This window comes from Pelobates fuscus, chromosome 6, assembly GCF_036172605.1.
Source record: "Pelobates fuscus isolate aPelFus1 chromosome 6, aPelFus1.pri, whole genome shotgun sequence".
Lineage (NCBI taxonomy): Eukaryota > Metazoa > Chordata > Amphibia > Anura > Pelobatidae > Pelobates > Pelobates fuscus.
Genome location: NC_086322.1, coordinates 67,048,219 through 67,069,639, shown reverse-complemented (window position 1 = coordinate 67,069,639; position 21,421 = coordinate 67,048,219). Strand labels below are relative to the sequence as shown.

Here is a 21,421-nt window from a genome sequence, read left to right as displayed (position 1 = left end):
TCTTCTAACATTCTATCCCTAATTCTTGGGGACTTCAATATTCCTATTAACCCACCTTTGACCTCTGCACTTTCAATTACTTCCTCCCTCGGGCTATCACAGTCGGCTAATTCTCCCACCCATGTAGCTGGCAATACCCTTGACCTAATCTCTTATGCATGTACAGTATCTAATATCTGCAACACTCCTTTTCCTCTCTCTGATCACCACCTCTTATCGTTTGCTGTCATTAACCCCCTCACCCAACAACCTCAGCCTAACCCCCCTCAACTCAGGAGGGACCTTAATTCTCTTGATCTCCAGCAGTTGTCAGCTGATATTGATTCACGACTGCTGTCCATCCCTTCCCTCTCCTGTCCTTCACTGGCCATCTCCGCATATAACACTACCCTCACCTCTGCCTTGAACGTTGCAGCACCGCTCCAAACAAGGAGGACCCGCCCCCCACCGTAGCATACAAATAAACATGCTACCTGCTAAGATGCTCCCATTGTGCTGAACGCTCCTGGAGGAAGTCTCGCACCCAGTCAGACTTTCTCCATTATAGATATTGTGTTCATACAGCGCAGCCCTTGCCCTTGCCAAACAGTCCTATTTTTCCTCTCTCATTAGTTCATGCTCCCGCAATCCCAGGCATCTCTTTGACACCTTTAATTCTCTTCCTGGCCCTGCTGTGGCCACCCCCCAAACTAACCTTACTGCTGATAACTTTGCATGTTACTTTACTGACAAGATTGAACAGCTAAGGAAATAATTCTCCCCTCCTTGCCATTCTGTTTCTCAACCACACATTGATCATGCCTTTCCTACTCTTCAGACATTCTCCCCGGCTACTGACCAAGAGGTGGCTGCTCTTTTATTTTCCTCTCATCCCACCACTTGCCCACTCGATTCTGTCCCATCTCACCTTATTAGATCTCTCTCCACTTGTCTCATGCCTTCTTTAACGCATATCTTCAACTGCTCTCTCTCTTCTGGCATTGTCCCTGCTGACCTTAAACATGCCACTGTAGTACCTATACTAAAAAAATCATCCCTCGACCCGTCCACCCCCTCTATCTATCGTCCCATATCCCTGCTCCCTTTTTCCTCAAAACTTCTGGAAAGACTTGTCTTTACCCGTGTGTCTCATTTCCTCAATTCCAACTCTCTCCTTGACCCTCTTCAGTCTGGCTTCTGCCCTCTCCACTCTACTGAGACTGTGCTTATCAAAGTTACTAACGACCTAATCGCAGCTAAATCCAAAGACAACTACTCCATACTAATCCTTCTTGACCTCTCTGCGGCCTTCGACACTGTTGATCATGCTCTCCTTCTTCAAACTCTTCAATCACTTGGTCTCTGTGACTCTGTCCTCTCGTGGTTTTCCTCTTATCTCTCCCAACGCTCATTCAGTGTCTCCTTTTCTAATGATACCTCCGCCCCTCGTCCTGTCTCGGTTGGAGTCCCCCAAGGCTCTGTCCTTGGTCCCCTTCTATTTTCTCTTTATACTGCCTCTCTTGGCAAACTTATTACCTCTTTTAGATTCCACTACCACCTGTACGCTGATGACACTCAGTTATATCTCTCCTCCCTGGACCTCTCCCCTGCCGTCCTGCAACGTGTCACTGATTGACTTTCTTCCATCTCTGACTGGATGTCCTCCTGCTTTCTGAAACTCAATCTCTCTAAAACTGAGCTCCTTGTCTTTCCTCCTCCTAATACTGATCCTCCTCTTTTGCTCTCCCTTCAAGTTTGCGGTACCCACATCAGTCCATCCTTGCAAGCGCGCTGTCTTGGCGTCATACTTGATTCTGGCCTCACCTTTGAGCCTCACATCCAGCATGTTGCCAAATACTGTAGATTCCATCTTAAAAACATAGCCCGCATCCGCCCCTTTCTTACGCAAGATGCTACCAAGGAGCTTGTCCATGCTCTAGTAATTTTCTGCATGGATTATTGTAACCCTCTCCTGATTGGTCTTCCCAAAAGCCGTACTGCACCGCTACAGTCCATAACGAATGCTGCTGACAGACTGATTTTCCTCTCTAGTCGTTTCTCTCACACCTCACCCATCTGCCAGTCCTTACATTGGCTTCCTGTATGCTATAGGAGTCAATTCAAGGTACTAGTTCATACCTATAAAGCACTGAACAACTCTAGCCCCTCTTATATCTCCTCATGGATCCATAGATATGTCCCTTCTCGGTCTCTCCGCTCTGCCCGTGACCACCTCCTGTCCGTTGTCCGCACCCGTACGGCCAACTCACGCTTGCAGGACTTCTCGCGGGCAGCTCCCTTCCTATGGAATAGCCTGCCTACCGCTATCAGACTCCCCTAGTCTTGCATCTTTTAAGAAGTGCCTTAAAGCCCATCTCTTTAGGAAAGCTTATGGCCTCCAAGACTAACCTCTACCTCACATACCTGTCTCTTGCTCTCTCCTAAAGGGCGGCCCACCTTATTTGACTGCAAATTCCTGACCTAATGTGTTTTACACCCCACCTCCTATAGAATGTAAGCTCGATTGAGCAGGGTCCTCTTCAACCTAATGTTCCTGTAAGTTTTTTGTAATTGTCCTGTTTATAGTTAAATCCCCCTCTCATAATATTGTAAAGCGCTACGGAATCTGTTGGCACTATATAAATGGCAATAATAATAATAATAACCGCAGCCCTTCTACCCAGAAGTGGGTACCAGACAGCAATTCCACTCCTCTAGAGGCTTAGACAGGGACCGTGGTGGCTGTGGACGTGCTCGTGCAAGATTCAACAAAGGTAAGAGACAATTGTTCTGCCTACTGTTCCCACTGCTGGTTGTCTTTCTCTTTTTTTTCCAGAATTGGGGAAACTTGTAACAAGGATGTCAGCAAATCAAGATGGAGGCATATTGCACCAAGAAAAAGCAGTGTAGATTTTTACATTTAATTTTATTTTTCAGACCTCACAAAAATGTATTAAATTAAAGGTAGGGGAAAATGACCTCTTTAATTATTATTTAATTATTTATTGTTTCTTCAAAAATAGTTCAGAAGTGAAGAAGTTAATAGTATTGAGCTTGGTATCTGCAATTAGTACAACTAGTGTCTTATTTTTGTTAATTTACCAATTATGGGGATATATATATTTTTTTGCACGAGCCACAGTATGTAATTAAAAAAAAAAAACAAAAAAAAACACTACTTTCCTTACATCATTGCATTGCTCATAATTATATATTTCCAGAGAGGATAATTATAGTTTCTAGAAAGGTAATTCAAAACAGTTTATGCATACTGCTAGGTGTCTTGATGCCATCCCCTCTGATTCCGCTAGATGCAGGTGTTCCTACACCAACACGCAGTATTAAAGAGACAATTTAATTTTCCAGGTGACTGATTCACAATTGAAGGGATGATCATGACTAAATTGCCAGATATCTGCTGTGCAAAGTGTTTACATCCGTATTTTTGGACCAAGAAGAGAGGGAGAAATGCAAGATAATCCAAACTATTTTCATGCTGGCAGTGCTAGCAGCTGGTGGGCAAATAGTTCAAAACCTTGATACTGGGTGGTCAATTATGTGGTGGCTGGCCTGCCCTTGTGATCCAATTGGGCAGACTAGATGGGCCGAATGGTTCTTATCTGCCGTCACATTCTATGTTTCTATGTTTCTATGCCTTAATAACAAGGCAGCTGGCTCACTGCCTGGTGGAGGCTGAGATACGGCCAGTCACTAAAAGAGCCTCATGCCATGAGCCAATGTAAAATATTCGGGGGGGAAGGGGGGAAGTTAAATTAAATAATGGGGGTAGACAGACTATTATCTACCCATGCCCCTACTCCTGGCTAAGAGGTGGAACTATTAAAAAAAAACAATGGGTATCTCCTAATTTCCCCCAACGCCCCACCCATGGTCAGTGGATTGAGCTGCTCATTTTATACTGGTGGGAACACAATGCCCACTTTCCCAGTCTCCACTCTTTGGGGAAGTGTACATGCTACTGTCTACCACCCAAAACAATTTCCAGTTGGCTGGAGATTCCAAATTCCCAAGCCATACCCAGAGTATATTATCATTAGAGCCATCATCCACTACCAAACAACAATAACAATTCCCCCGTACCCCTATACAGAATAAAATGATTTCTCCTATTTATCACAATTTATCAATCCACTTTTAGCCCCTTCACTAGCAGGCGGATTGTGAAAAAAACACCACAATCAGAGTATTTAGGAAGTCATTCACCAAACGAAATGACGTGACAGATGACAAAACAATGCTGTAAATTAATTGCGTTTCAGAATATGTAACATAGACGTTTCCCACAAATTGTCTCTCTCTTGGGACGGTGGAAATCCTCCGCTTATACACGGTACATACTCAAACCAGTACAAGAGATACGCAATGCATTTAAGGAAATGTCTGGTTAATTTGATTGATCACTTTTTGCCCTCTTTATTTACAGGCCTACCGCATCTTCGGTTCCCGCACACCACAACTGACTTGCTATTTTATACTATCCTACGCTTATACTGGTCCTTACTCCTTATACGGCTATTTGCCCCCAGGTATTAAGGCCGTTTGGCCTGTAATTGTGGGAGGGGCTTATTATTTTATTTTCCTACTTAAGGGGCATCCCTTACCTTGCTCCATACCAAGGTCAGTGTTTGAATGACCCTCCCACAACTCCACATACTCAATACATTTTTCTTCCTTTCCTTTTCTTTACTCCTTGGTGGGCCCTCTTTATTTACAGGCCTACCGCATTGTTGGTTCCGGCACACCACACCCGACGTGCTCTTTTATACTATCCTACGATTATACTGGTCCTTACTCCTTATACGGCTATGTGCCCCTAACACAAATATATATTTATTTTGTCACTTTTTCTTCAGTCCCCCACACAATGTAACACTTATTTTTCTGGATATATGTTAGTAATTTTAGTCTCCTGCCTCTTATGTAGCCAATAATATACATAGGAGACAGGTATAAAGTATTCTCCCTGCAGCCGAGCTTACTGTTAGGAACTCAGACACCTTACCCCTTCATTGTATTTATCGTGAGATTATCACTTATAATTTGTCTAAATTACGTTATTGCTGCTTTACATGGGGTATCCCATAAGCGCCAGTTAGCTATCTAATATTTTGTTTTAAGCTGTTATTTGTTTCAATTTGTACAGCTACTATGTTTCATAAGGTGCGTCTACTGACTCATTTGGTTATGAAATCTTTTTTTTTTATACAGATCCTTCTTTAGGTTTTTGCTGGAAGATATTCAATTTGGGCTAAGCTCTTGACAGTCCTAGTGCTGTCCACTGCCAACAGGGTATTGCACTTGTTAAAGCACACTGATGCCAGAGACAGACAATGACACTCACACATTGACAGACCCACAGTCAGAGTGTGTATCAGGAATTTTTGGTATCTGTGTATGTGCCTGAGAGGGTATGTCTGACAGTGAGTATCCCTGTGTATCTGTGAATGTATATCTTTAACTGTGTCTGTAATGCATATCTGTGTCTGTGTTGTCAGTGTATCTCTGTGTCTGCAAGCATGTGTATTTGTATCTGGGAGCTAGTGTGTGGGGAGCTGCTTGCAGTGTTTTGTGTGTATGTTTTGTGCTTGTGACCTTAATGTGTGTGTGTGTTATGTTTATGGTGAGGCTGTGTTGTGTGTCTAGGACTTTATCAAGGTAAATCTGATACCTTGATAAAGTCCTAGAGACGAAACCGGTCGGTATACAAGCTATCTCGGTGGTATCCTGCAGCCTGAACCTCTGTCATTTCAACTGGGGGAGAACAAGCACCCTGTTGACCCTTTGGTGATTTTCCATCCACCAAGGAGGACTCAAACTGGGATCTGCGCCATTGATGCATGTGGTAGAAGGGCACCTTCTGATGAGCCTTTTTCAACTTTATATTTGTGAATGCAATATTATCCCTTATTTGAATTCTAATTTGTGTGTGGTTTTACACTATGTTGTTTTTATATATTTTTATTTAAGTGATTAAATACTAGGAAGATTCTATTTATATCGGGATCGCTGCAATTTATATTCTGTCTCAGAGGAATGTTTTAACGTACGTCATTTTCAATTTTGGTGATTCTACACACTATACATCTTCCTGTTAAGGTGCACCACACTCCTTTTTGCTGTTTTGTTTTTATGTATACTCTAATGGTAGCACCTGCTATGCTGTAATATGCTGCAATATTTGAATTTAATTTACAATTGTTAAAATCATGTATTCATTTAATTTTAACATAATAAATCAAACCTGTGGTTGTTTGAGGTTCTTGTTGTTTTCTTTGTATTCTTCTTCATTGTCACTTGTCATCAGAAGGAGCAAATTCAGAAAGAAGCTTTTACCTTTCCCTAAAATAAATAAAGAAATAAATATAAACAAACAAACAAACGAAGATTTACACATTTTTGCATGACTGATGATACGTTCCATACATTTTGTTAATTGCTGGGGTTAGTTTAAAAAATATGTTAAATAGATACTCCAAACCTCTGAAGTACTTTTGCTTGCTTAAGAGTTTTATGGGTTAAGAATATGCCCCCTCACACCCACACCCCCATCCTATATGTATTAAAGATTTAATTTTAGGAGAAACAGTCACTTTTTTAAAATGAGTCATGCCTCACCTACTAACTTGACCGCCTCGGACTTTGCAACTAACTTCACTGACAAGATCTCTACAATCAGGGAAGAGATCTCTCATCTTTCTTCTTCCCCTTACAATACTTCCCGTAACTTCACTCCCTCTGCTGATCTATGTTCATTCGCACCCGCTACATTGGAAGACGTTTCTACTCTGCTCCAGTCCTCCCGCCCCACCACCTGCTCCCTAGATCCAATTCCCTCGCATCTCATCCGTACTCTGTCTTCTTCTCTTTCTCCACCTCTCACTAAAATTCCCAATCTCTCTCTTTCCTCTGATATATTTCCATCGCCCTTCAAACATGCAACTGTAACCCCAATTCTAAAGAAGCCCAACCATGACCCTAACTCCCCATCCAACTACCGTCCTATCTCGCTACTGCCTTTTGCATCCAAGATCCTTGAAAGAATTGTGTATGCGAGATTGACAGACTTCCTCGAGTCCAACTCTCTGCTATTATTATTATTATTATTATTATTGCCATTTATATAGCGCCAACAGATTCCGTAGCGCTTTACAATATTTTGAGAGGGGGGGGGATGTAACAATAAATAAGACAATTACAAGAAAACTGACAGGAATAATAGGTTGAAGAGGACCCTGCTCAAATGAGCTTACAGTCTATAGGAGGTGGGGTATTAGAAACATTAGGATAGGAAATATCAAGTAGGAGTGAAGCAGAGCTGGAGGAGAGAGCAAAGCACTATTCCATAGGGACAGGTATGTAAGGGAGAGATTACTCTGGGAGGCCATACGCTTTCCTGAAGAGATGGGATTTAAGGCCCTTCTTAAATGATTGAAGACTAGGGGAGAGTCTGATGGCAGTAGGCAAGTTATTCCATAGGAGAGGAGCCGCCCGTGAGAAGTCCTGCAAGCGTGAGTTGGCCGTACGGGTGCGAGCAGCGGTCAGGAGGTGGTCGCGGGCAGAGCGGAGGGTACGAGGAGGGGCATACCTCTGGATCAGTGAAGAGATATAAGAGGGGCTGGAATTGTTCAGTGCTTTAAATGTATGGGTTAGCACTTTGAATTGACTCCTATAGGATACAGGGAGCCAATGTAAGGACTGGCAGAGGGGCGAGGTGTGAGAGGACCGACTGGATAGGAAAATCAGTCTAGCTGCAGCATTCATTACAGACCCGCTTCAGTCTGGTTTCCGCGCTAAGCACTCTGTGGAAATGGCATCTTGTGGTCACTTGTCTATCCTAATTCTCCTTGACCTGTCTGCGGCTTTTGACACTGTTGATCATCAACAGCTTCTTCACATCCTTCGCAATATCGGTCTACAAGATATTGCTCTCTCCTGGTGCTCCTCCTACCCCTCCCAGCGCTCTTTCAGTGTTTGTTTCTCTGGCTCTGCTTCTTCTCCCCAACTCCTCTCTGTTGGTGTTCCCCAAGGTTCAGTCCTTGGTCCCCTACTGTTCTCCATCTATACTGCGTCCCTTGGTAAACTCATTAGCTTCTTTGGCTTCCAATATCATTTCTATGCAGATGACACGCAAATCTACCTGCCCTCCCCTGATCTCTCCCCGTCCCTATTGACTAGTGTCTCTGACTGCCTCTCTGCTATTTCTAACTGGATGGCTGCCCACTTCCTTAAACTAAACTTAACCAAAACTGAAATTCTGGTCTTTCCTCTCTCAAGTGTTGTTACTCCTGTGTCTGTCTCCCTCCAAGTCATCGGGGCTACCATCAGCTTCACCATGCAGGCTCGCTGCCTAGGTGTTCTCTTTGACTCCGACCTCTCCTTCAAGCCTCATGTTCAGTCTATTGCCAAATCCTGTCATTTCCATCTCAAAAACATTGCGCGCATCCGCCCCTACTTAACGCCAGATGCGACTAAGGTGCTGGTCCATTCCACTGTCCTTTCTCGCCTTGACTACTGTTATCCACTTCTCAGTGGTCTTACGTGCTCCCAACTTGCGCCATTACAGTCCATAATGAATGTGGGGGTGAGGCTCATCTTCCTGCCGACCTGCACCTCCCACACCTCACCCTTCTTTCAGTCCCTACATTGGCTTCCTATAAGATATAGAGCTCAATTTAAAATTCTGGTTCTTGCTTTCAAATCTCTACATAATGCTGCTCCCACCTATCTATCCTCCCTTATACACAAGTATGTCCCGTCTAGGCCCTTACGATCTGCTGAAGACTTACGTCTATCTTCTGTCCGTACTCCCACCTCTGATGCTCTTTATATAGAAAAGACAGGGAAGGCAAGAAAGGGGGAGAGGTGGCCCTGTATGTAAAGGATAGCATAAAATCTAGCCTAATAAAGGTTAGTGAGGTGAACATAGAGTCCGTTTGGGTTACGTTAGAATTTGGTCATCACACAGTAACTCGTGTAGGTGTGATTTATAGCCCCCCAGGACAAATTGAAGAGTTAGATAATCTACTAGTTGAAGAAATAGCTAAAATGACAATGAAGGGGGAAGTTATCATCATGGGTGACTTTAATCTTCCTGATGTGAATTGGAAAACAAAAATAGCTACTTGTGCCAGGAGCACACATATTCTAAACTCCCTACTGGGATTGTCTCTAAAACAAGTCGTTGAGGAGCCAACTCGCAAAGAGGCCATACTAGATTTAGTGTTAACAAATGGAGATTTGGTATCAGATATTACTGTAGGTGAAAGTTTAGGATCCAGTGATCATCAGTCAGTGTGGTTTAATATAAGAACAGTGACTGAGTCACACCAAACAAAAACAAAAGTTTTAGACTTTAGAAAAACAGACTTTTCTAAAATTAGAATATGTGTAAAGGAGTCATTATCAGACTGGAGCAATTTAAATGGAGTCCAAAAGAAATGGGATTATTTAAAAGTTGCACTACTGAAGGCAACAGAAAATTGCATTAGGCTTGTCAGTAAAAGCAAAAAATTCAAGAAACCACTGTGGTACTCCGCAGATGTGGCCAAAATAGTAAAAAACAAAAAGTTAGCATTTAGTAATTATAAAAAAACCAGAGTGAGGAAGACAGAATGACCTATAAGATTAGGCAGAAAGAGGCTAAGCAAGTTATAAGAGCTTCCAAATCACACACAGAAGAGAAAATAGCACAGTCAGTAAAAAAGGGGGACAAAACTTTTTTTAGATACATAAATGAGAAAAGAAAAGTAAAACAAGGATTAGTTAGATTAAAAACAAAAGAAGGAAGGTATGTAGATGAGGATAAAGGTCTAGCTGACTGCCTCAATGAATATTTTTGTTCGGTATTTACAGATGAAAATGAAGGAAAGGGACCTCAGTTAAGAAAAAGGATAAATGAGTCATTTATTACACGTGAGTTTACAGAGGAAGAGGTTCTATTTCAACTGTCAAAAGTAAAGACAAATAAGTCAATGGGACCTGATGGAATACACCCAAAGCTATTAAAAGAGCTTAGTGGTGTACTAGCAAAACCATTAACAGATTTATTTAACCAATCATTGATAACAGGAGTAGTCCCAGAAGATTGGAAGTTAGCGAATGTTGTGCCCATTCACAAGAAAGGTAATAGGGAGGAGTCGGGCAACTATAGGCCAGTAAGCCTTACTTCAGTAGTGGGGAAAGTGATGGAAACCATGTTAAAGGATAGGATTGTTGAACATCTAAAAACACATGGATTTCAAGATCAGAGACAACATGGGTTTACTTCAGGGAGATCGTGCCAAACTAATCTTATTGATTTTTTTGATTGGGTAACTAAAATTATAGATCAGGGTGGTGCAGTAGACATTGCTTACCTAGATTTCAGTAAGGCTTTTGACACTGTTGCACATAGAAGGCTTATCAATAAACTACAATCTTTGAGTTTGGATTCCAATATTGTTGAATGGGTAAGGCAGTGGCTGAGTGACAGGCAACAGAGGGTTGTAGTCAATGGAGTATATTCGAAGCTTGGGCTTGTCACCAGTGGGGTACCTCAGGGATCTGTACTTGGACCCATTCTCTTTAATATTTTTATTAGTGATATTGCAGAAGGTCTTGATGGTAAGGTGTGTCTTTTTGCGGATGATACTAAGATATGTAACAGGGTTGATGTTCCAGGAGGGATAAGCCAAATGGAAAATGATTTAGGTCAACTACAAAAATGGTCAGAGTTGTGGCAACTGACATTTAATGTGGATAAGTGCAAGATAATGCATCTTGGATGTAAAAACCCAAGGGCAGAGTACAGAATATTTGATTGAGTCCTAACCTCAACATCTGAGGAAAGGGATTTAGGGGTGATTATTTCTTATGACTTAATGTAATAGGCAGACAATGTAATAGAGCAGCAGGAAATGCAAGCAGAATGCTTGGTTGTATAGGGAGAGGTATTAGCAGTAGAAAGAGGGAAGTGCTCATGCCATTGTACAGAACACTGGTGAGACCTCACTTGGAGTACTGTACACAGTACTGGAGACCCTATCTTCAGAAGGATATTGATACCTTAGAGAGAGTTCAAAGAAGGGCTACTAAACTGGTTCATGGATTGCAGGATAAAACTTACCAGGAAAGGTTAAAGGATCTTAACATGTATAGCTTGGAGGAAAGACGAGACAGGGGGGATATGATAGAAACATTTAAATACATAAAGGGAATCAACACAGTAAAGGAGGAGACTATATTTAAAAGAAGAAAAACTACCACAACAAGAGGACATAGTCTTAAATTAGAGGGACGTAGGTTTAAAAATAATATCAGGAAGTATAACTTTACTGAGAGGGTAGTGGATGCATGGAATAGCCTTCCAGCTGAAGTGGTAGAGGTTAACACAGTAAAGGAGTTTAAGCATGCGTGGGATAGGCATAAGGCTATCCTAACTATAAGATAAGGCCAGGGACTAATGAAAGTATTTAGAAAACTGGGCAGACTAGATGGGCCGAATGGTTCTTATCTGCCGTCACATTCTATGTTTCTATGTTTCGCCTTCAAGACTTCTCGAGGGCTGCACTGTTCCTGTGGAACTCGCTTCCCTCCTCCGTTAGATGCCCACCCAGTCTCCACTCCTTCAAAAAATTGTTAAAAACCCACTTCTTCATAAAAGCGTATCAATTAAACTGTTAATAGCTCCCGAATGATTCCTCTTCTGCAACTGTCACTAGTCTAATACTATCCTTACCTTTTTGTGTCACTTTTCCCCACTCCGTCTAGCATGTAAGCTCATTGAGCAGGGCCCTCAACCCCTCTGTTCCTGTGTGTCCAGCTTGTCTGGTTACAACTACATGTCTGTTCGTCCACCCATTGTAAAGCGCTGCGGAATTTGATGGCGCTATATAAATAACATCAAAATAATAATAATAATAATAAAGCTCATAGAGGAAGTGAAGGGTTCTCATAAAGAAGCAATAGTTTTAATGTTATATAACTATATGAGATATGTTCTCTTGGCAGAGAGTAGAGGTTTCTGTGCATGCCCCATGTGACAGCAATACTTCTCCATGACCTCTGGATGAGGAAGGAACTAAGCTGCAATTAGACCACCTACCTCTAGAGTAAGTAACTTAGCTTTTAATTTTTTTTTTAGTGCAGGGGGGGGGGGTCCAAAAAGTTAAACTAACAATGGAACATTCCAGAGCTAGAAATAAATTACTTAAAGGACCACTATAGTGCCAGGAAAACAAACTTGTTTTTCTGGCTTTATAGGGTGTTTGGGTCCCCTCACCCTCTGGGTCACACTCCTGCCAGGCTGAAGGGGTAAGAAGGGGTTAAATTCTTACCTTTCTCCAGCGCCGGGCTCCCTCGGCGCTGGGGACTCTCCTCCCTCTTTCGACGTCATCCGCCAAATGCGCATGCGCGGCAAGAGCCACGCACACATTCAATCAGTCCATAGGAAAGCATTTCTTAATGCTTTCCTATGGACGTTGGTGTATTCTCATTGTGAAAATCACAGTGAGAAGCGCGGAAGTGCCTCTAGCGGCTGTCAATGAGACAGCCACTAGATGCTGGATTAACCCTAATGTAAACAAAGCAGTTTCTATGAAACTGCTATGTTTACAGCTGCAGGGTTAACCCTAGATGGACCTGGCACCCAGACCACTTCATTAAGCTGAAGTGGTCTGGGTGCCTATAGTGGTCCTTTAATTTATAACTAATGTTAGAGTTTTCCTTTAAACAAGCATTGCACTATATTGAAAATGATGGCGATTTGCATGTCACATTCATTTTTAAATGAATTCATTACTTTCTGGCAATTTTCCTATTTACTGTTATTTTTTTTTTTACTGTTTTTCCTTCTTTTTTTTGCCAAATTAATTCTTACTGTGTCTCTTGCTGCTTCCTGTTTTTATTTTACTTACCTGTTATAAATTTGGGAGTCAATGTACAAAAAAGAGGCACCATGGCATGGGCACATGTTTCTGACACTCAGAGTGATTTTCTGTGACAGCTAAGTAGCTTATCTAGTGTTTTTGTCAAAGTAATAATAAGTATACCTAACTCCCAATGTTCTGCATTTACTACTCTAAGGAATTTCTGTTTTACATGTGTAACCTTTTTTTTCTTGCTTCCAGCCTGGTAATTGTGAGCCATTACTCCTGGGTTTTTAATAGATGTGTGCACAAATGCATTTCAGCTATTATGAACTACCGTATATACTCGAGTATAAGTCGAGTTTTTCAGCACATTTTTTGTGCTGAAAAACCCTCACTCAACTTATACTTGAGTTAATGTCTGTATTATGGCAACTTACATTGCCATAATACAGACAAGGACCGCCGGGCTCATTACAAGCCCGGCGGTCCTGTTGGGGGGCTGGCAGAGAGCTCTTACTTACCTCTCCTGCAGCTGCTGTCAGCTCCCTTCTCCTCCGTGCAGCTCCTCTGTCAGCTCCCACTGTAAGTCTCGCGAGAGCCGCGGTGCCCGCGGCTCTTGCGAGACTTACAGTGGGAGCTGACAGAGGAGCTGCACGGAGGAGAAGGGAGCTGACAGCAGATGCAGGAAGGTAAGTAACCACTCACTGTCAGCCCCCCCCTCCTACACAGCCCATACACTGGACCACCAGGGAGTGAGAGCCCCCCTCCCTGGCAAGCTAACAAGCAGGGAGGGGGGACGAAAATTAAATTAAATAATAAAAAAATACAATAAAAAAATATAAAAATAAAAAACTTAAAATATTAAAATAAAATAAAAAATTTAAAATATTAAAATTAAAAAATTATAATAAAAATGCCCTCCTCCCACCCAGTTCACACACACACGCAAACACACACACACACACACACACACACACACACACTCTGCATTATATACAAACTCTGCATTATATACACACACACACTCATACACACAATCTGCATTCTACACACACTCATACAAACACACACACACACTGCATTATATACACACAGAGTGTGTGCGTATATAATGCAGAGTGTGTGTGTGTTTGTATAAGTGTGTGTGTAGAATGCAGATTGTTTGTATGAGTGTGTGTGTGTATAATGCAGAGTGTGTTTGTATGAGTGTGTATATAATTTCGAAAAATCACAGAATTTCATAGCCCCAAGTTTTACCCTCGACTTATCCACGAGGCATTGCATATTTCACAATTGTTGGTCACAAAACTGCCCTTGACGTATACATGAGATCAACTTATACACGAGTATATACGGTAATCAAATTACTTTTTTATTTTTTAAATTCTTTATTTTTGGTGTGCATAAAAAGATATCAGTAAGCCTTGATGTGCCACAACAGCGACATCAGAGTACGTTAACAAGCATTTGCATTACAGGTCGTGGTAAGCGATTGTCAGGCACATTTTGGTTAAAAATAACAAGTTTGTAACAGTTTACGTTTTCAATCAGCGTAAACAAAAGAGTTTTCAATGTAATTTTAAGGTATAAAATATAAACACGGTCATCTCAGTGATGCTTCCTCAGTGGTGATATGGTAATCATGCAAACCTGCGTGTGTGCACTAGACATGCAGAATGTGGAACAGGCCTTTCTACGATTTAAGAACAAAATACACATGCCTAGTCGTAGTGGGGAGTATGTGTCGATCTATGTGGTATGACATTTTTAGGTGTAGATGCTAAGGTCATATTTTGGCTGTATAAAAAGATTACTGCGCTGAATGTAATTCTTACATGGAAGGCAGAATGTGCTAAGTGTTGTACAGGCTATAACGATGGGACATACTTGTAGTCTGGGTGAGTTGTTGGTCGGCTATGTAGGAGTTAAACTGCCTAGGTAGTCTAAGATCTAGCTAGTTTATCATGGGACAGGCTTGGTAAATTGAACGTGCTAAGTCAGGATGAGCCTGTGTGACTTCACGCTGTGAGATACTTAGTTGTAACTTAAAGTAGGTGGTCAATTATCATGCTTGGTAACCGCCCCTCATCAGTACACTCTAGCCAGGAAACACGCCATCGGCGTATAGCTTGAGTTAAAGATAGGTAGGTATAGCTCATTACATGGTAGGAGACATTAACTGGAATAATATAGATTGCACTGTGGGAATATTGCATTAAGTGGTTTGCCGATAAGGACGCCCATTATGTACTTTGTATGGTAGTTATAGTGTTGTGCAGAGATGTCTAGCCAATTGGGGAAATAACACCTTCAAGCGTAGAAGGACTGTTAGACCTGATGAACAGCTGTCAGCGGCGTAATGCCTCTGGGTGGGAAATGCTTGGGGAGGTGGTGTACCGGGTCACAGTGTATTCGCTGCCCGCAGAAAGTTAAAGGGCTGCAGACAAGGAATAAGCAAGTGAGGGGTTCAGCCTAGTCTTTTCATTTAGTGGATGTTGCCAGGGTAAAACTAGGTCTTGGGAAAGTTGGTGTGTAAAGGAGGTCTAGGTGTTTCTTTGCTGTAGGGGGGGTAGGCTGTCTATTCTTCGCCCTTTTACGGTCGCCCTGTTTGAGGCTGTCTTTGGTGCCTCGTCCCCGTATCCCTGTGTGGTCTGTATGAGTTTGTCCTCTCTCTCTAGTGTTGGGCAATGTACCGTTTGAGGCGTTAAGGTAAGTATAGCATGCAATGTCTGGTCAGTTAACATAAACAACGTAACATAGAATGAAAATCGCAACTAAAGCAAAATTTAAACTCAGCAGTATAGTCGGACAGTTCTGGTAGTCTGTTCCTCTATGTATACCTCCCTGGCTCAGGTGCCCGTTGGTTGGCGGCCGACCCTCTGTGCTCTGAATGCGGTGGAGGACAAGGCGAACTGAGAAAAGTCAAGCGTGCAGCTGCCAAGATGCCACTTGCCACCAGTTTGGCCATATTTCAGAGCTGCAACTTCACTGGAGTGCCCAAAAGCACAAGGTGTGCAATACTCAGAGACATGGCCAAGGTAAGAAAGGCTGAAAGACGACCACCACTGAACAAGACACACAAGCTGAAACGTCAAGACTGGGCCAGTCCATAAGGTTTTATGGACTGATGAAATGAGAGTGAGTCTTGATGGGCCAGATGGATGGGCCCGTGGCTGGATTGGTAAAAGGCAGAGAGCTCCAGTCCGACTCAGACGCCAGCAAGGTGGAGGTGGAGTACTGGTTTGGGCTGGTATCATCAAAGATGAGCTTGTGGGGCCTTTTCGGGTTGAGGATGGAGTCAAGCTCAACTCCCAGTCCTACTGCCAGTTTCTGGAAGACACCTTCTTCAAGCAGTGGTACAGGAAGAAGTCTGCATCCTTCAAGAAAAACATGATTTTCATGCAGAACAATGCTCCATCACACGCGTCCAAGTACTCCACAGCGTGGCTGGCAAGAAAGGGTATAAAAGAAGAAAATCTAATGACATGGCCTCCTTGTTCACCTGATCTGAACCCCATTGAGAACCTGTGGTCCATCATCAAATGTGAGATTTACAAGGAGGGAAAACAGTACACCTCTCTGAACATTGTCTGGGAGACTGTGGTTGCTGCTGCACGCAATGTTGATGGTGAACAGATCAAAACACTGACAGAATCCGTGGATGGCAGGCTTTTGAGTGTCCTTGCAAAGAAAGGTGGCTATATTGGTCACTGATTTGTTTTTGTTATGTTTTTGAATGTCAGAAATGTATATTTGTGAATGTTGAGATGTTATATTGGTTTCACTGGTAAAACTAAATAATTGAAATGGGTATATATTTGTTTTTTGTTAAGTTGCCTAATAATTATGCACAGTAATAGTCACCTGCACACACAGATATCCCCCTAAAATAGCTAAAACTAAAAACAAACTAAAAACTACTTCCAAAAATATTCAGCTTTGATATTAATGAGTTTTTGGGGTTCATTGAGAACATGGTTGTTGTTCAATATGTAAAATTAATCCTCAAAAATACAACTTGCCTAATAATTCTGCACTCCCTGTATATTGGCCATGTCCCAGACGTGAGGGGGCTGCTGTCTTGCGGCTTGGGTGGTTAGTGTTGGGTATGTCGTCAGTCCCAGAGCTATCAGCACTGAGTCCATTTCCGCTGCGCAGTGGCGTACTAAGGGGGGGGCGGGGGGGGCGGTCCGCCCCGGGTGCCACTCAGCAGGGGGGTGCCCGGCTCTGTACCCCCTGCTCTCCCGCAGCTCCGGCAGACCGGCGCTCAGTCAGTGAGTCAGAGCACAAGGAGGGGATTCCCAGCCTGTGTTCTGACTCACACACTGAGCTGCAGGGAGGCTATTTCGGAGTGTACCAGCAGGGGGCGCAGAACCAGGTTGCTCCCCCGCGGTCACTCTGTACAGATCCCCTGCACCTGCTGCCTGCCTGGGAAGGAGCTGCTGCCCCTGCACCCTTCTAAATGGTAAGTAACTATTATACCCCCCCTGCCCTATACCCCATTGCCATTATAACCCCCCTGCCATTAAATCACCCCACCCTATACCCCCCCTGCCATTAAATCACCCCCACCCCTGCCCTATACCCCCCCTGCCATTAAATCACCCCCCTGCCATTATATCACCCCCTGCCATTATATCACCACCCCCATGCCATTATATCACCCCCCTGCCATTATATCACACCCCCTGCCATTAAATCACCCCCCTGCCATTATATCACCACCACCCCGCCCTATACCCCCCGCCATTAAATCACCCCCTGCCATTATATCACCACCCCCCCTGCCCTATACCCCCTGCCATTAAATCACCCCTCTGCCATTATAACCCCCCTCCCTGCCCTGTACCCCCTGCCATTATATCACCACCCCCTGCCATTATAACCCCCCTCCCTGCCCTGTACCCCCCTGCCATTATATCACCACCCCCTGCCATTATAACCCCCCTCCCTGCCCTGTACCCCCTGCCATTATATCACCCCCACTGCCCTATACCCCCTGCCATTATATCACCCCACCTGCCCTATACCCCCCTGCCATATCACCACCCCCCTGCCCTATACCCCCCTGCCATTATACCGCCACCCTCACTGCCCTGTACCCCCCTGCCATTATACCACCACCCCCCCTGCCATTATATCACCCCCTGCCATTATATCACCACCCCCCTGCCATTATATCACCCCCCCTGCCATTATATCACCCCCCCTGCCATTAAATCACCCCCCCTGCCATTATATCACCACCACCCCGCCCTATACCCCCCCTGCCATTAAATCACCCCCTGGCATTATATCACCACCCCCTTGCCCTATACCCCCTGCCATTAAATCACCCCCTGCCATTATAACCCCCCTCCCTGCCCTGTACCCCCCTGCCATTATATCACCACCCCCTGCCATTATAACCCCCCTCCCTGCCCTGTACCCCCCTGCCATTATATCACCACCCCCTGCCATTATAACCCCCCTCCCTGCCCTGTACCCCCTGCCATTATATCACCCCCACTGCCCTATACCCCTGCCATTATATCACCCCACCTGCCCTATACCCCCCTGCCATTATATCACCACCCCCCCTGCCCTATACCCCCCTGCCATTATACCGCCACCCTCCCTGCCCTGTACCCCCCTGCCATTATACCACGACCCTCCCTGCCCTGTACCCCCCTGCCATTATACCACCACCCTCCCTGCCCTATACCCCCCTGCCATTATACCACCACCCTCCCTGCCCTATACCCCCCTGCCATTATATCACCCCCTACCCTATACCCCCTGCCATTATACCACCACCCTCCCTGCCCTATACCCCCCTGCCATTATATCACCCCCGCCCTATACCCCCCTGACATTATATCACCACCCCCCCTGCCCTATACCCCCTGCCATTATACCACCACCCTCCCTGCCCTATACCCCACACGGCCATTATACCCCCACCCTCCCTGCCATTATAATCCCCCCTGCCATAATAATCCCCCTGCCCTATACCCCCACCTCCCTGCCATTATAACACCCCCCTCCCTATACCCCCCCGCCATTATACTCCCACCCCTTTACCCCCACACCGCCTGCCCTATACTCCCACCTCACTGCCATTATAACCCCCCTGCCATTATACTCCAACCCCTCCTGCCCTATACCCCACCTCACTGCCATTATAACCCCAGAGCAGCCACCAAATGGTGAAACAGACCCTGCTGATCCTGCACCCTCCTAAATGGTAAGGTACTACTATACCCCCTGCCCTATAATCCCCCTGCCATTATAACCCCACCCCCCTGCCCTATATCCCCCACCCTCCGTGCCATTATACCCTCACCCTCCCTGCCCTATTCCCCCATGCAATATCACACACGAAGTCCCAGACCCCAATCTACTCCGACCCACCCAGGCACATACAACTGTTCCCCTACTGTCACATAGACACATTACACACAGGCTCACATTCACAAATTACATATGCAGTCACACACAATGCACATACATACGCTGTCACAAACACATTTTTTTACACAAGGGACAAGGACAGATATATTCTGGGAGGCAGTGAGGTTAGTGCGCGCCCTGCAGTGAACCGGCAGCTGGGATAAGATGGCATCGTCATCACTACTGGGAGCACAAGTGAGATGTGCAGGAAGAGCGCCCAGCAGCAACCGTTAATCCCCATGGGGAAGATCCAAGAGCAAGGTAGGGAAGCTGGGTGGACATCTTAATTACTAAATGTGTGTAAGAATGTGATTTTTGTGTGTGTCTGTGATTGTGTGTATCTCTGTCGTTAAGTGTGTGTTTATTGTGATTGTGTGTCTGTGATTAGGTGTATGTCTGGGATTGTGTGTGTATTTATATACACACACAACCACAGATGTACAAGTCTGTGTGTATATAAATGTGTATGTGTTTAGTAGATAGCTCCCTTATTTGGTGTCCTTAAATATGTTAATCCCACATAAGGATAACAAATACGGGAGTTATCTACTAAACAACTGAAAGATTAAATGTAAGTAAAAGGCTTTTACATTTTGATCTTTTAGCAGTTTAGTAGATATTTCCCTAAATTAATGCTCTTATGTGAGATTTCCATATTTAAATATGCTAAATTAGGGTGCTCTTTAGATCTAAATATGGCAATCTCACATAGGGATATCAAATAGAGGAGTTATCTGCTAAACAAAGATCGAAGTTTAGAGGTGTCAGCCAGCGCAGAACAGGAAATCTGGGTGGCTAGTATGAATTATATGCAAATGTGTTGTCTGATTGTGTGTATATATTTGTGTATGTGTATATGTGCATACATCTTAGCATTTTGCCAACACTACACAAAAGCACACCACTGCATTCAAACAACACTACAAACACACCTTTAAAATATCACCATGTTTTTGATATAACCACACCACTGCCCTATACTGCCAACATTACACACAAATGCATGCCTGCATTCAAACGCCAACACTACACACCCCTACATTCACTCACACATTTTCCATACAAAAACCCATGCTTACATTTACATTTACATTTAGATGCACAAACACTGCTCAGTGCTACATTCATTGTAAAAAAAAAATTGGGTGTTTTTTTTACATTTTAAGGGGGGGGGGGGGGGGGGTGCCATAAGGAGGATCCGCCCCGGGTGCCAAATGCTCTAGGTACGCCCCTGCCGCTGCGTCTGTTAAGCGGGTTGTGGCTCCTCCATGGGAGATGACCAGGCTTCTGGGGAAAGTCCACCGGTATGGGATGGAGTGTTGGCGGAGCGCAGTGGTCAGTGGTTTAAATCGGCTTCTTCAGAGCACCGTGGGCCTGGACAAATCCCGGTAGAAAGACAAGGTAGCTTTTTCAAAAAGTTTTGTCTCTACCCGCTGACATAAGGGATAATTGGGCTGCCCGTGTCTGTAGTTGTAGTATGACATCCCTTGGGGCGTCTGTTGGGGCTTTAGCGGCTCTCGGGATGCGGTAGACCCCTTCGATCACAGCAAGGTTTGCTTGGTGTGGTGTCAGTAGGGAGGCGAGTAGTCTCCTGGAGTATTGCGGTAAGTCACTCGGGGTCACCGTCTCCGGGATTCCCCCGATTTTTACATTTCTGCTCCTGTGCCGATCTTCTAGTGCGTCGAGGCGACAGGTGAGTTCAGACTGATTATGCTGCAGCTCAGTATTTTGGGCTTCTAGCTGTACACATCGGGCTGTTAGGCCTTCTGAGTGTCCCTCCATAGTCTTGACTCTCCCCTCCACAGTTTGTATTTCCTCGTGCAGAGTGGCTACAACTGCAGTGAACAGCATGCGGAGGTTGCGGAGGAGGGCTTTAATATCTCCTTTCGTGGAGGGTAGCTCGCTGTCCTCATCAGAAGAGGGCTGGTGTAAGCCCCCAGAGCCCGGGAACTCATCCAGCTCCTCCATTGCTTGGTCCTCGGAGGAGGCCGAGGTCGCGTCGCCATGTTGTTTTGTCGCAGTGAGGCTTGAGGCCTTTGCGGGACGGAGGAGAAGGTCTACAATGTCGCGCGCCCCTGCTGGTTTAGCAGTTCCCTGGTGCTTGGATTTCTTCCCCATCCTACGGTATCGTAGTAGGGGTT

The 21,421-nt window shown here is 44.4% G+C and overlaps 1 protein-coding gene across 2 annotated transcripts in view; it reads right to left on the bottom strand.

Annotated features, from left to right (window-relative positions):
- LOC134614241 (uncharacterized) overlaps positions 1–21,421 on the bottom strand; it is a 142,378-nt gene that overhangs the window by 88,694 nt on the left and 32,263 nt on the right. For both annotated transcript variants that reach the window (XM_063457814.1, XM_063457815.1), the window contains exon 3: positions 6,242–6,339. In XM_063457814.1, coding sequence (XP_063313884.1) covers positions 6,242–6,339 — 98 coding nt within the window. The remainder of the gene's footprint in view (positions 1–6,241; positions 6,340–21,421) is intronic.